Here is a 12,007-nt window from a genome sequence, read left to right as displayed (position 1 = left end):
TGCGGCGCGCGTCGGCGTCGCCCTCCTCCCATTGAGCGAGGCTGTGTCGCGTGGCCCAGCGTCGGCGTGACGGTTGGACGCGGGCGCGGCACTGCGGGTCCCGATTGCTGCAGCCGCTTGTCAGTGTGATGAAGATTGGCACCCAGGTAAGCTGTCACTCAACCGCTCCGCCGCCGCCGCCGCTCCGCCGCCCCGTCCCTATCAATCACGCCGGCCCGCAGGCGCCGCGGCCGCCGCCCCGCCGCCGCTGCCCGGGAGGCCGCGCCGGGCCCGCCGCCCGGGGCAGGGGGCGGGGAGGGGGCGCGGGTGGGGGAGGGGGGCCGAGGCCGCGGGGAGGGGCGCTGTCCGCCGGGCCGCCGCGGGGGCGCGCCCCGCTTGTTTTTCTGTGTGGGCTTAGGGACGCGGAAATTTCTGGAAGGCGCCGCCGCTGCCGCGCGGGGCCCGCTGTGAGGCGCGCGCTCCTAACCGTCCCCTTCGGAACGCGGCGCGCGCCCCTGCGCGGGCGGGCGCGCGGGGGCGCGCGGGGGGCGGGGCCGGGCGGGGCGCGCGGGGGCGGGGCCGGCGGCGGGGGCGCGCGGGGCTCGGGCCGGGGGCGCGCGGGCGGCGGGGGGGGGCGGCGGGGGCGCGCTCGGAGTCGCGGCCGCCAGGGTGCGGGGCGGGGCCGGCGGGCCGGGAGCGGGGCCGGGGTCCGGGGGCGGGGGCTCGGGGTCGCCTGGAGCCCCCTGGAGGCGGACTTCGGTGGGGGTGGGGTTCCGGGGAGGCCGCCCCCCTGCCCGAGGGCAGGGTGCCCCCGTTCCTGGAATTACTTTAGCGCAGATGTGCGGCCTGCAGGGACCGGCCGGGGGGTGGGGTGGGGTGGGGTGGGGGGAGTGGGTGCCTGGAGGTGCGGGGCGGGGGCTGGCCGCTCGCTGGCATCTCACATTCCTGCAGAAGAAATCGTGAGTCACTTGACAAGAATTAGGAGAAGTTGAGAGTGCTGTGCTTCGTCCCGGCGGCCGTGCAAGTGCTCGGTTGTGCCCGTGGTGCCGAGGCCTGGCCAGCGGGCTGGGCCGTGTGCTGACTGGCCTGCCGGGGCGGGGGTCCCGGGCGGGGCTCGGGGCGGACGGCCTGGGCAGCCAGCTGGCGTGTGGTCGGCAAGTGCGCGGGCAGCGCCCTTGGAGTGTAAGAAGTAGTTTTCCCTTTTCCTTAGGAAGTTAGTACCTCCCACTTTAGGGTGAATGGCACCCTCAGCTTCAGTTGGGCGCGAGTTGATACCTTTCCTGACAGACTGTGAGAAGGGAAATAGTTAATATGTTTATACAGTACGACACGGCTGATGCGTTATATGATGCCTCAGATGGCGTGTTCGAAATGCTCTAAGGGAGAATCGAGGCGAAATGGGAACGTTTGCCGGGGCGGTTGTCGGTGGTGCGCACGGTGATCTGGAAGGTGGCCGACCGACTCAGGCCTGCCTTTCGTGTCCTTGGTGCCCTGAGTGTGGAGAGTGACGCGTGGATCATGAAGGTGCAATGAGGGACTCCAGAGTAGGAGTTCACACAGCACTTTCGTAGGCAGAAGAAGTGGAAGGATGCTTCGTGCGTCGGAGATTGAAAAGTGGGAATTAGAACTGGTGAAATATGTGGATGAAACAGGACTTGAAAGATTGACCTTCGGTGCCTACAGGTTGGGTGGTTAAATGACAAAGGGGTGCGAGCACATTTTGTTGGCTTCTTGTCCGCTGTTTACATACATTTACAGTTCTATGTCAGTGAATTACAACTTCAGAGAGGAACTGCATATGAATGAAAGGTACTGCGTGGGAACAGCAACATTCTAAGCTGTAGCTTTCACTTTTGTTGCAAATTGTTAAAGTATTTGAAACTGTTCCGGGGAAAGCCTGAAACCACTGGGGTGATGTAAATCCTGTGCCTCTGGGGGGGCTTTTTGTGCTTCACCTGGCCCTGGCTCCTCACCAAAACGTTTTAGAGAAAATAGGATGGAGGAGAGAGCCCATATATTATATGGAAATACAGTTACCAAAATACTGAACCAAACTGATGCTCAAGCTGCTTACTTGCCCTTTGTTAGATCAGTTAGTAACAGGTCAAGTTGGGGCTTTAGTGATTCCTTTTGGAGCAGTGACCAGCATAACTGACAGTTTGAAATTTCTGTAGTAACTCTAGTGCTTTGTGAGAATATCTGCAATTTCTCTTCGTGGAAAAGTCACAGGTACTGCTGAAACTCCAGGATTTCATGTCTTCCTTCATGATTGAGTGGGTGCTAAATTTCAGCCAGAGATTATTGCAAATAAAGATGTGATGTTTTTTCTCATTCAGCTTCACCGAGACCCGGGTCTGAATCTGTGCACTCTCCACCATCCATTAGTAGGCATGTGTATGTGCCCTTGTTTTGCTTCCTCAAGTGGCTGCCCTCGTGGCTTAAGGGGGTGAGGGAATAAAAGCAGTGAGTGCAGACGAGGGAACTCATGTGTATATTATAGCAGTCCGGGGTCATTGTCAGGGCTGAGGCAGCTGCGGCAGCCAACTGGGGAGTGCCGTCATATGCTCCAGTCTTATGCCACAACCGGATCAGTTACTGTTTTGTCCTGGATGTGGAAACACAGTGTAGAAAAGGTTCAGTCTGGAAATTGTTAGAATCAACATTTAAGAGCCGGGAAGCCTAGTCATTTGGTCAAGGCCTGGCTGCAGAGCCTGTCAAATGAGGCTACACCTGTCATCCCACCAGCCGTCCCTTGTTCTGGGGTGTCAGCCCCGCTGCTTTCGTTACTGTTTCTGGAAAGTTCATTCACAGAAGGCTGTGTGATACCACAGCAAACGTGCTGTCTGCCAAGGTAGTTTGATGCCCGTGGCTTGGAAGTGCTGTGGTTCTGAGGGGACCTGGGGGGCAGGGTGGGGTTAGTGAGGGAGGAGGAGGTCAGGGGACAGAGCAGGGTCTTTATTCTATCTAGGATTCCTTAGGGAAAAGTTTCTACAGTGTTTTCAAAATCTTCAACTGACCTACCAGGTTGCAAGACTAAGGGTTTGTGAGTAAAATTTTGGACTCGTTTTCTTGTCGTGAGCCTTCCGTTCAATGATCGGACACAGCCAGCCCGCTGCCAGGCGCTGCCTCCTGTCACAGGTGGCTAAGCCGCTCCGCGTGGATCGTTGGTGCTCCTGTCTGGGGAGACCACTTAGCTTGAGGGGATCCCCACCACCCAAAAGGCACGTGCTGTTCTGTGCAGTCTCTAGCCGAATGCAGCCGTCCACGTGCTGGTGAGGCTGTGGGGCACATTCCCTGGAAACGCTTTTATCGTTTGCCATCTGCGACTGACACATACAGGACGATTAGCTTGTTTCGTCAGGTCTCAAGGTGGCCGGGAGCAGGCTGACTTCAAGTCCAGGGGTTGAGGGTTACCCAGGAATAAGGAAAATAGGAATCTCGTTGGATCCCAGGGACCACTAGTGCTGGGCTTTGGGGCGCACAGAACTGGTTTGAACTCTGGCAGAAGTCTGGCCTTCCTGGTTCAGCTGGACTGTTGCTCTCCACTGTCTACTTGCTCTGCACACTGTTGATTGCAAGTTCTCTCCTCCCCGCAGCGTGGGGCCCAGCACTACCCACCTCATCCTCTTCCTGTTTCCCAGGGTACACCCCAGACAGAGTGACTGAGCTCTTTCCCTCCACCCACCTTCCAGGCGCTGACTCCTGGGCTAGGTGCTGCCCTGAGGGAGGGCTGGGCTCCTGCCTTCCACACGACCACCCTTTTGCAGCGGGGTCTACAGTAGGGTTGGTTCACTTAGAAGGGACTATGGATTGGGAGTACTGTGATGCAGGTTCCAGCCAGAACAGTCTGATCAGACTTTGTAAAAATAATGCTTAATGAGAGCTTGGTAAGCTCTCAATATATGTTGTTTTATGTTGTCTGAGATATTTTATCAAGGTTTATAATTTTTTGCATTAAAAAATTTAGGAATTTAGCTTTGCATTCTTTTAAATTGTGTGTTTATGTGTGTCCCCCCCCCCCCCCCGGATGTACTTTAGCAGAATTCTTTGCAGCATAAACGCAAACACTTCTGTGATTCTGTAGGGCAGGGGTTCTCAACTGTGGGACTGTTGACATTTGGGGCCAGATACTTCTGTGTTGTGGAGGCCGTCCTGTGTATTGTGGGATGTCAGCAGCATTCCTGGTTGCTATCCACCAGATGCCACTGGGACCCCCACTTCCAGTTGTGATAACCAAAAATGTCTTCAGACATTGCCAAATGTCCCCTGGGGGACAAAAGTCACCCCTGGTTGAGAACTGCTCTAAAACAGCATTTCCCAAAATGTATTGTGTGGAACCTGAGTTTAATGGGATATGCATCCATATTTACGTATTAGTTATTTTGTTTTGTATTTTTAGTCAGTATTATTATGTATGTTTCCATGTACTTATATAACTCACATGTTTCTCATTTAAAAAAATGTATCAAAGATCTCCACATAATTTTGTGATTCTTTTTTTTTTTCTGTATTGTTTACGGCTGTGTCTGATGTTGCAGAGCCTTTTGAGCATTTAGGTTTTGATACTCCCTATGTTTTTTTTTTTTCATCATTCTCTGGCCTACCAAGCTTAGCGCTAGTCAGATCACAGGGGCTGTGGGCAGAGGGATAGTGCTCCTAGGTCCATTTCTACGGTGCTCTGTCCCCGAGCACACAGTGTCCTGGGAAGAAAGATTGTCTGTGTGAAAGGGCCCTTGCTTTCATGAAGAGTTGGGGTTCTTATTTTTTCCTAAAACCATACCTTAACTCTTAACAAGTCCATCGTGAAAGTTTTGAGTGTCAGTTTTTAATAATGTCGATGATAGTCACCGTCTGAAAAGCAAGGGTGTGATGTAATTTAAAATTCTACCAGCAGTCTACTAAGACCATCCAGCTCAGAATTTACTAAAACAGATTCTCATACCATTAAATCACCTTTGTTATTGGAATTTTGCTGTGACTTTAATGGACATTTGGACCTTTGGCTTGGAAATGCTTTTTTTTTTTTAATACAGAGTTTGTCTTAACAGGATTTAGTATCTGATTTTATTTGAATATTAAACTTCAAGAGGCACCTCCCCAAACCTTGTTTGAAAAATAAAGTGATTTCTTGACGAATGTTTTCCTCAATATGAGTTGTTGACTGAACATGTCCCGGGGTTGGGGGATGTGAAGCCGGGATGGAAGGCGGCCGACAGGTGGCTTGAGCTTCTGAGCCGTAGGCACTGAAGACTTCCCACACTCAAAATGAAAACTCCTTGGACCGCAGTGACAGTTTCCTGAAAGGTATCTGGGAAAAGATCTCTCCCTCTCTTTTTTTTTTTTATATAGAATTTTGACAATTTTCTTGGATTCCTTGACAGCTTCCTTGCTTTATTAATAAACAGGTTTCGTTTGAAAAAGGATCCTCGGTTAAATGTTTTGGGGAAATACTGGTAACCAAAACGAAAAAAGAGAAAGAGGGAGAGTTGCAGTTTGCCCATGTCTCACGACTGTTGCTCTTGTCGGCAGTCCTGTTCTGGCTGTGTAACCGGCTCTCAGAGAGACAATAAACCTGAATTCCCCTAGAATTTCTGGCATTTCTCTGTCAGTGGAATTGATCGTGCTCATTAGTTAAATAAAGCAGCCTTTGAGAGCAGCTGTGAAGCTGCCCCGCTGGGAAAGTAAACCCTTTGCTAAGTCTGGCAGCCAGGGAGGGATGGAGCATCGGGCTTGTTTGTAGATTCACTGAAAAATGCAAACGACTTGATGTCACCAAAACTGAGTTAGCAAATTCTAGATGGGTTAAAAATAGTATAGTTCAATTTTTGAAGTATCACATGTCTCTTTGGACAGCTATGCCTTTAGGCCAGGGGTTGGCAAGGGATCCCGCTGAGGGCTCTTCTTGTTTGGCCCTGGGGCCATATGTTCTACATTTGAAAGGGTCATAAAAGCAGGAAAGAAGAATATGTAATGAAGACAGTATGTGGCCTGCAAAGCCTAAAGTTTACTGTCTGGCCTTTTACGGAAGAGGTTTGCTGACCTCCACTCAGTTCTCACCTGAAACACTGGAAGTCAGTCTGGATCTAAATGGATAAAATTGCATAACTCTGTTGGGGAAGTACGAATAAGAAAAGAGAAGAAGTAGGATAGTTTCCCTTGGTGGACTGCACCCTGCTGGGACTGGTCTGTGATATCAGTGTAAAAACATGGCCTATGTAAATAGCTCCTAAACCAGAATTAGAATCACGAAGGCCTCCGTGTGACTACATGCTGGAAGCTAAATCTAGAAGTCTGCTGTAGTGACTAGTTCCTGTTGCTTCTGTGCCCAGTTGTTCTTCTCTTCTTGGTATCTGAGCCCTGGGAAACCTTCCTTCGCTGATGAAGTCAGTATATCAGGTCGAGTTTTCTCATGGGTGCCACCGCCTGGCCCAGAAGCAGTCTGGGACCCCGGATGCTGCTGGGAAAGCAAGGAGGGTTCCTTGGTCAGGCACCTCTCCTGTGGGCAGCACTCTCAGCGTTGGCTGGGCTCTGGGCTCAGGAGCGCTGGGTGTGAGGGCCAGTGGGCCCCGGGCCGGGCTCAGGAGTGCGGAGCAGGGTACCGGGGAGCGGCCGGCCAGGCTCCAAGGGGCTGGACTGGGGTGGTGGGGTGGTCTTTAGTTTGTCAGGGCTTCTTTTTTCTTTCTAGAATTCCTGCCCCCCCCCTTTTGTTTGCTTGTTTTCAAATCTCTTTCAGCATTTCTTTTGTAAAAGGAATAAAAAAGGGGACTAAAAATCTTCAGCTCTTTTATGACCGCTGTTTTCTCCTGAATTTTTTTTTTTTTTTTTTTAAGATTTTATTTATTTATTTGAGAGAGAGAGAATGAGAGACAGAGCATGAGAGGGAGGAGGGTCAGAGGGAGAAGCAGACTCCCTGCCGAGCAGGGAGCCCGATGCGGGACTCGACCCCGGGACTCCAGGATCATGACCTGAGCCGAAGGCAGTCGCTTAACCAACTGAGCCACCCAGGCGCCCTCTCCTGAATGTTTTGACATGTCAAAATAATATGAAGTTAACTTGCTGGAGGATGCACTTTACCTATTGTTTATTTAAGTGTTTGTTTCTCTGTTTCAATTTTTTTTTTTTAAAGATTTTATTTATTTGACAGAGAGAAACACAGCGAGAGAGGGAACACAAGCAGGGGGAGTGGGAGAGGGAGAAGCAGGCTTCCCGCTGAGCAGGGAGCCCAATGCGGGGCTCCATCCCAGGACCCTGGGACCATGACCTGAGCCGAAGGCAGACGCTTAACGACTGAGCCACCCAGGCGCCCCTCTCTGTTTCAATTTTAATGCCAGTCCAGTATATTCTAAGAATGTAACTGGTACCTATTTTAAATTTTAAAAATCAGTCTATCATTATGTCTGTTATTTTCCCTGTTTTTTAAAAAATTATTGTATGTGAATTGACCTCCAAGTGGATAATTTAGTTAATTGGATGTTCATGGAGTAGAAAACATTATCCCAGTATCTCTGCCTTCAAAGCTTAAAAGAATTTTTTCTAATGTAATTTTTTTCATGTAATAAATAATACTGAAAATGATTATAGTGCAAATAAAACATTTAAATATTTTCTTTTTAGTTATGTTCTTGATAGGGTATCATTAAAATTATCTGAAATCTGTCTAGTCAGAATAATCAGGTGTTCAGAATAATTATTGTAATATGTGTTACTATGTCTGATGTGGTTCCTCATTAAAAGGAGGCATCCTAGTACTTTACTGTGAGCATATAGAATACTAAATGTGTCTATGTGTACATATAGTTTATACAGGTTACATGGCATTAATTGGGAATGAAGCATTATAGCTGAGAGAAACCCACAGATACAAAGTTTAACCTTTAAATGCCCCAAAATTCATTTTAAGGGGTTAAAAAATGTTCTAAAATGATCCTAGATGTGTTTGCCTTTACAGACTTGTGTATGAGCCTGTAAGGACAAAATGTCACAGTCCCTACTGCTAAGGAGGACAAACTCAAGTGTGGAAGTACAGTGAACATAAGTTTACATTTCGTTGATGCAGGGAGGACTGTTAGAGACCTGGATTGGGATGTTGGTGTTAGTGTTGGTTTGAGGTAGTGTGAGAGCAAGCAATAGAAGACCAAAGGTGGGCTGTGGAATTCTCAAAGCACTAGAGGGAAATGGAGCGAAGAAGAACTTCACTCCAACGAAAGGGTGTGTTAAGAAGAAAGAAGAGGGACGCCTGGCTGGTGGCCCAGTTGGTGGAGCATGTGACTCTTGATCTCGGAGTTGTAAGTTCGAGCCCCATGTTGGCTGTAGGGATTACTTAAAAACGTAGAAAAGGAGAAGAAGAAAACAAGGAGGTTTACTTGGTGTTATTAAAAGCAAACAACTAATATAAGATGGCATGATAAGCCCAAATATATCGGTAACTACAATTAACATAAAAGGGTTTAAATCTCCCAGGTGATACTAACTCCAGATTTAGGAGAAAAGTGAAATCTAGTTAAATGCTGTATATAAGTGATAACGTCTAGAACACAAGAGGGTAGGAAACTAAGGGATGGGAATCACTATCAATCCTAACAAAAAGAAAACAGGTCTAGTAACATTAGGCTGGACACAGCTAGACTCAAGTTACAGAGCACTAGGGGAATATGTCATATTACTCAAAGGTGTGATTAATAATCATAAACTAATGTAACAGTAAAACTTTCCAAAATAGAAGTTGACAGTTGTATACGTAAAAGGGAGGACTCTAATGTGACTCTTTGCAAGCTGCAAACCAAGTAGACCCAAAAGAAGAAAGGATGTGGAGGGGGAGTTCTTAGCCTTCCCCTGTTGACGTTTGGGGCCAGATCATTCTTTGTCAGGAAGCCATCCTATGCGCTGCAGGTTACTGAACAGCATCCCTGGTCTCTACTCACTAGATACCAGTAGCTACTCATCTCCTTAATTGTGATAGCCAGAAATGTTTCTGTTTATAGACATTGCCAGATGTCCTCAGGGAGCCAAATCGCCTCCAGTTGAGAGCCACCGATATAAAGGATTTAAATAATGTGGCCAGTAGATATGTATAGGAATTTGTACCCAACAAACATAAAATATAGATTCTCTTCATTTCCATGGAACATTTAACAAAAGTGGCCACATACAGGCCACAAAGAAAAACCCCAAGTTTCAAAAAGTAAGTCCTATGGGCCAGGTTCTCAGACCACAATACACCCTAGTTAGAAACTAAGAGTGAAAGGATAGCTAAGAATTACTCCCTGAAAATGTTGAGAACCCCTTCATTATATCTCTTAGATTAAAGAGGAGATCAAAAACTATTTTCAGACTGTATAAATAAATGGCAGAGGGCTACATACCACAATCATAGGGTCAGGCAGAAACAGTTATCAGGAGAAAGAATGCATTAGAGAACAAGAGAAGTAAATGCATTCAGCTTTCAACTCAAGAAACCAGGAAAATAAGTCAAAGAAAATAGAAGCAAATCTATTTTTGCTTTTTGCAAATCTGATTAAGAAGACATGAGAGCACAATATTTACAAAAGGGATATAACTGCACATGTGGAGATTTTTATAATTTTTTTTTTAAGATTTTATTTATTTATTTGACAGAGAGAGAGGCGGTGAGAGAGGGAACACAAGCAAGGGGAGTGTGAGAGGGAGAAGGAGGCTTCCCGCGGAGCAGGGAGCCCGATGCGGGGCTCGATCCCAGGACTCTGGGATCATGACCTGAGCTGAAGGCAGATGCTTAACTGAGCCACCCAGGCACCCCGTGGGGAGATTTTTAAATAGGAATACGCCATGTGCAATTTGATGGCAACAAATTTGAAGAGTTGTGGATGCTTTATGAGGAAGACCTGAAATGACCATAATTGACCGTGGAGGTGGAAAACCTGTGCAGACCAGCAACTTTAGATGAAATGGAGAAGATAGTCAAAGATTTATCTGTTTAAAAAGACACTAGGAGGGACGCCTGGGTGGCTCAGTCGGTTAAAAAGACACTAGGAACCATTGTGTTAGGTCAAACTTTGTGTTTGTATAAATTGTAGTGACCATTAACTAAATAAAAATTTGTACGTCATTATGTTACATGGTCAACGTTTTCAGGGTAAAGAGAAGATACACAGTATGAAATCAAAGTAGTTAGGTAAATACCCTGTAATCCCAAATTTGCATTGTAGGTATTAGTGTTAATTCGTTTTGAAAGAATTTTAATGAGAAAACATTTCCTGTGTCCCCTGAAAAGCCTAGAAACAGTGACCAACCAGTAGCAGTGAGCACCCGTGGCACCTAGATTGTGGTCTCTACGTGTCATTTCCCACTGAAAGGAATCAGAGCCCCTTGGATAAATGGCAAAGTCAGAGTTTGGTGCAGAAAGTGAACAAGATGAGCATGGAGTAGCTTGTTTTACCTGAAAGCAAGAAAGCTATTGAGAATTAGTAGGGTGTGTTAAAGGCTCTAGCAGGGAACTAAAGGGGCTTGCATTGGCCAAAGATGGGATAATTTGGAACATCAAAAAATATATACATTTATATAAAACCTTATTTATTTTTTAAATGTTCAAACCCACGAGATATAATGTACTAAAAACAGCCTCATTGATCACTATTGGAGAATGCTGGGGAACCACCACATTATTCTGAAAATTGATAACTAGAGGGAAAGAAGCAAGCCGTAAGGAACCCCATCACTGGGGCTGCAGTGTGGGGGATGGACTTCAGGATGGGGTCGGGGTTGGGAAGAGTGGCCATGGGAAGTCAGGAAATGGAGATGTGAGGGTGCTGCTTCACCCCATCGGTAGGGTGATTGTTTCTGTAAACTTGTTGAATCAAAGTTAGATGACTCTTCTCCAAAGTGAAATTCTGGAAAATAATCTTCACAGTTGCAGTTAGAGTCTTTGTTACCCAGAATTTTAACCCTTACATGCTTATGAGTAGTATCAAGAATCCTTCACACGCCGTCAATATCGGTTTGCTACAGCGTGTGTTTCCTACAGGTGTTGATGAGGCATGAACAATGAGTTCTTTCCTTTTTAGTAATTTGTGTTATGGTATTTTGGAGATGCCTGACTTCTTTTTTTTTTTTTTTTAAAGATTTTATTTATTTATTTGAGACAGAGAGAATGAGAGAAAGCACATGAGAGGGGGGAGGGTCAGAGGGAGAAGCAGACTCCCTGCCGAGCAGGGAGCCCGATGCGGGACTCGATCCTGGGACTCCAGGATCATGACCTGAGCCGAAGGCAGTCGCCCAACCAACTGAGCCACCCAGGCGCCCAAGACGCCTGACTTCTAAACCTTGACTGTGGGAGGTGCCACTTCTGCTCATAAGCACCAGGCTGTCATTTTCTTTTGACTCCTGTTAACGTTGCGGAGCAGTTAGGCGTGTGGGCGTCCTCAAGCGTTACATCCTCGCTCTGGTTGGAAGTCATTCCCGTTTGCCCATGGATCACTGCCTTCATCCAAGCTCAGTGTTTCCCATTTTGAATGACACCTTAATTCATAGATTGGATTCATGAAATTAACATGTAGGCATCAAAGTTGTTACCACATACCGTACTGATTTCCCTGTAAGTTCTACAGTTACGTTAGAAACAAGGCTATTGTATTCTCAGAGACAATGTGTCAAAGATACAGCAGGGCCAAGGAGCCAGACAGACTGACCTCAAAGGTGTTTAACCTCTGAGGACCCTGTTACCAATTATCTACCAGAGTGTTCTGGTTAACTACTAGTGTGAACCCGATCACCCCATAAAACAACCATTTCATTATGCTCAAGGCTGCGTGGGTCAGGAATTTGGGAAGGGGTATAGTGGAAATGGCCCATCTTTGCTCCACAGTGTTTCGGTCCTGAGCTAGGAAGACACAGGCTGGCGGTGGATTGATGGCTGAGGGCTGGAGTCTTTGGGAGGACTTTTCTCAAATCATTTCCACTGCCTTCGCGTTCCAAGTGAGTCACTAAGATCAGCCCAGATTCAAGAGCAGGGGACAAAGACCGCCCATCTCAATGGGAAGAGTCAGTGAATTAG

General features: G+C 47.4%; 1 protein-coding gene across 7 annotated transcripts in view; it reads left to right on the top strand.

The window, feature by feature from the left end:
- PKNOX1 (PBX/knotted 1 homeobox 1) overlaps window positions 1-12,007 on the top strand; it is a 58,412-nt gene continuing 46,405 nt past the window's right edge. For 4 of the 7 annotated variants that reach the window (XM_064578349.1, XM_045902399.3, XM_045902397.3 and 1 more), the window contains exon 1: window positions 10-146. Coding sequence is in view for 1 of the 7 variants with exons in the window: in XM_064578337.1 (XP_064434407.1) it covers window positions 129-146 (18 nt within the window). In the remaining 6 variants the exon portion in view is untranslated. Of the gene's footprint in view, window positions 147-12,007 lie in introns of all 7 variants that reach the window. The other 3 variants (XM_064578323.1, XM_064578337.1, XM_064578312.1) reach the window with 3 other exon arrangements.

Source organism: Mirounga angustirostris, unplaced genomic scaffold, assembly GCF_029215605.1.
Source record: "Mirounga angustirostris isolate CCGP_5_RB_7025 unplaced genomic scaffold, mMirAng1.0.hap1 SCAF_1, whole genome shotgun sequence".
NCBI lineage: Eukaryota > Metazoa > Chordata > Mammalia > Carnivora > Phocidae > Mirounga > Mirounga angustirostris.
The sequence above is the reverse complement of the archived record's forward strand: the minus strand, read 5'-3'. Positions and strand labels throughout refer to the sequence as shown.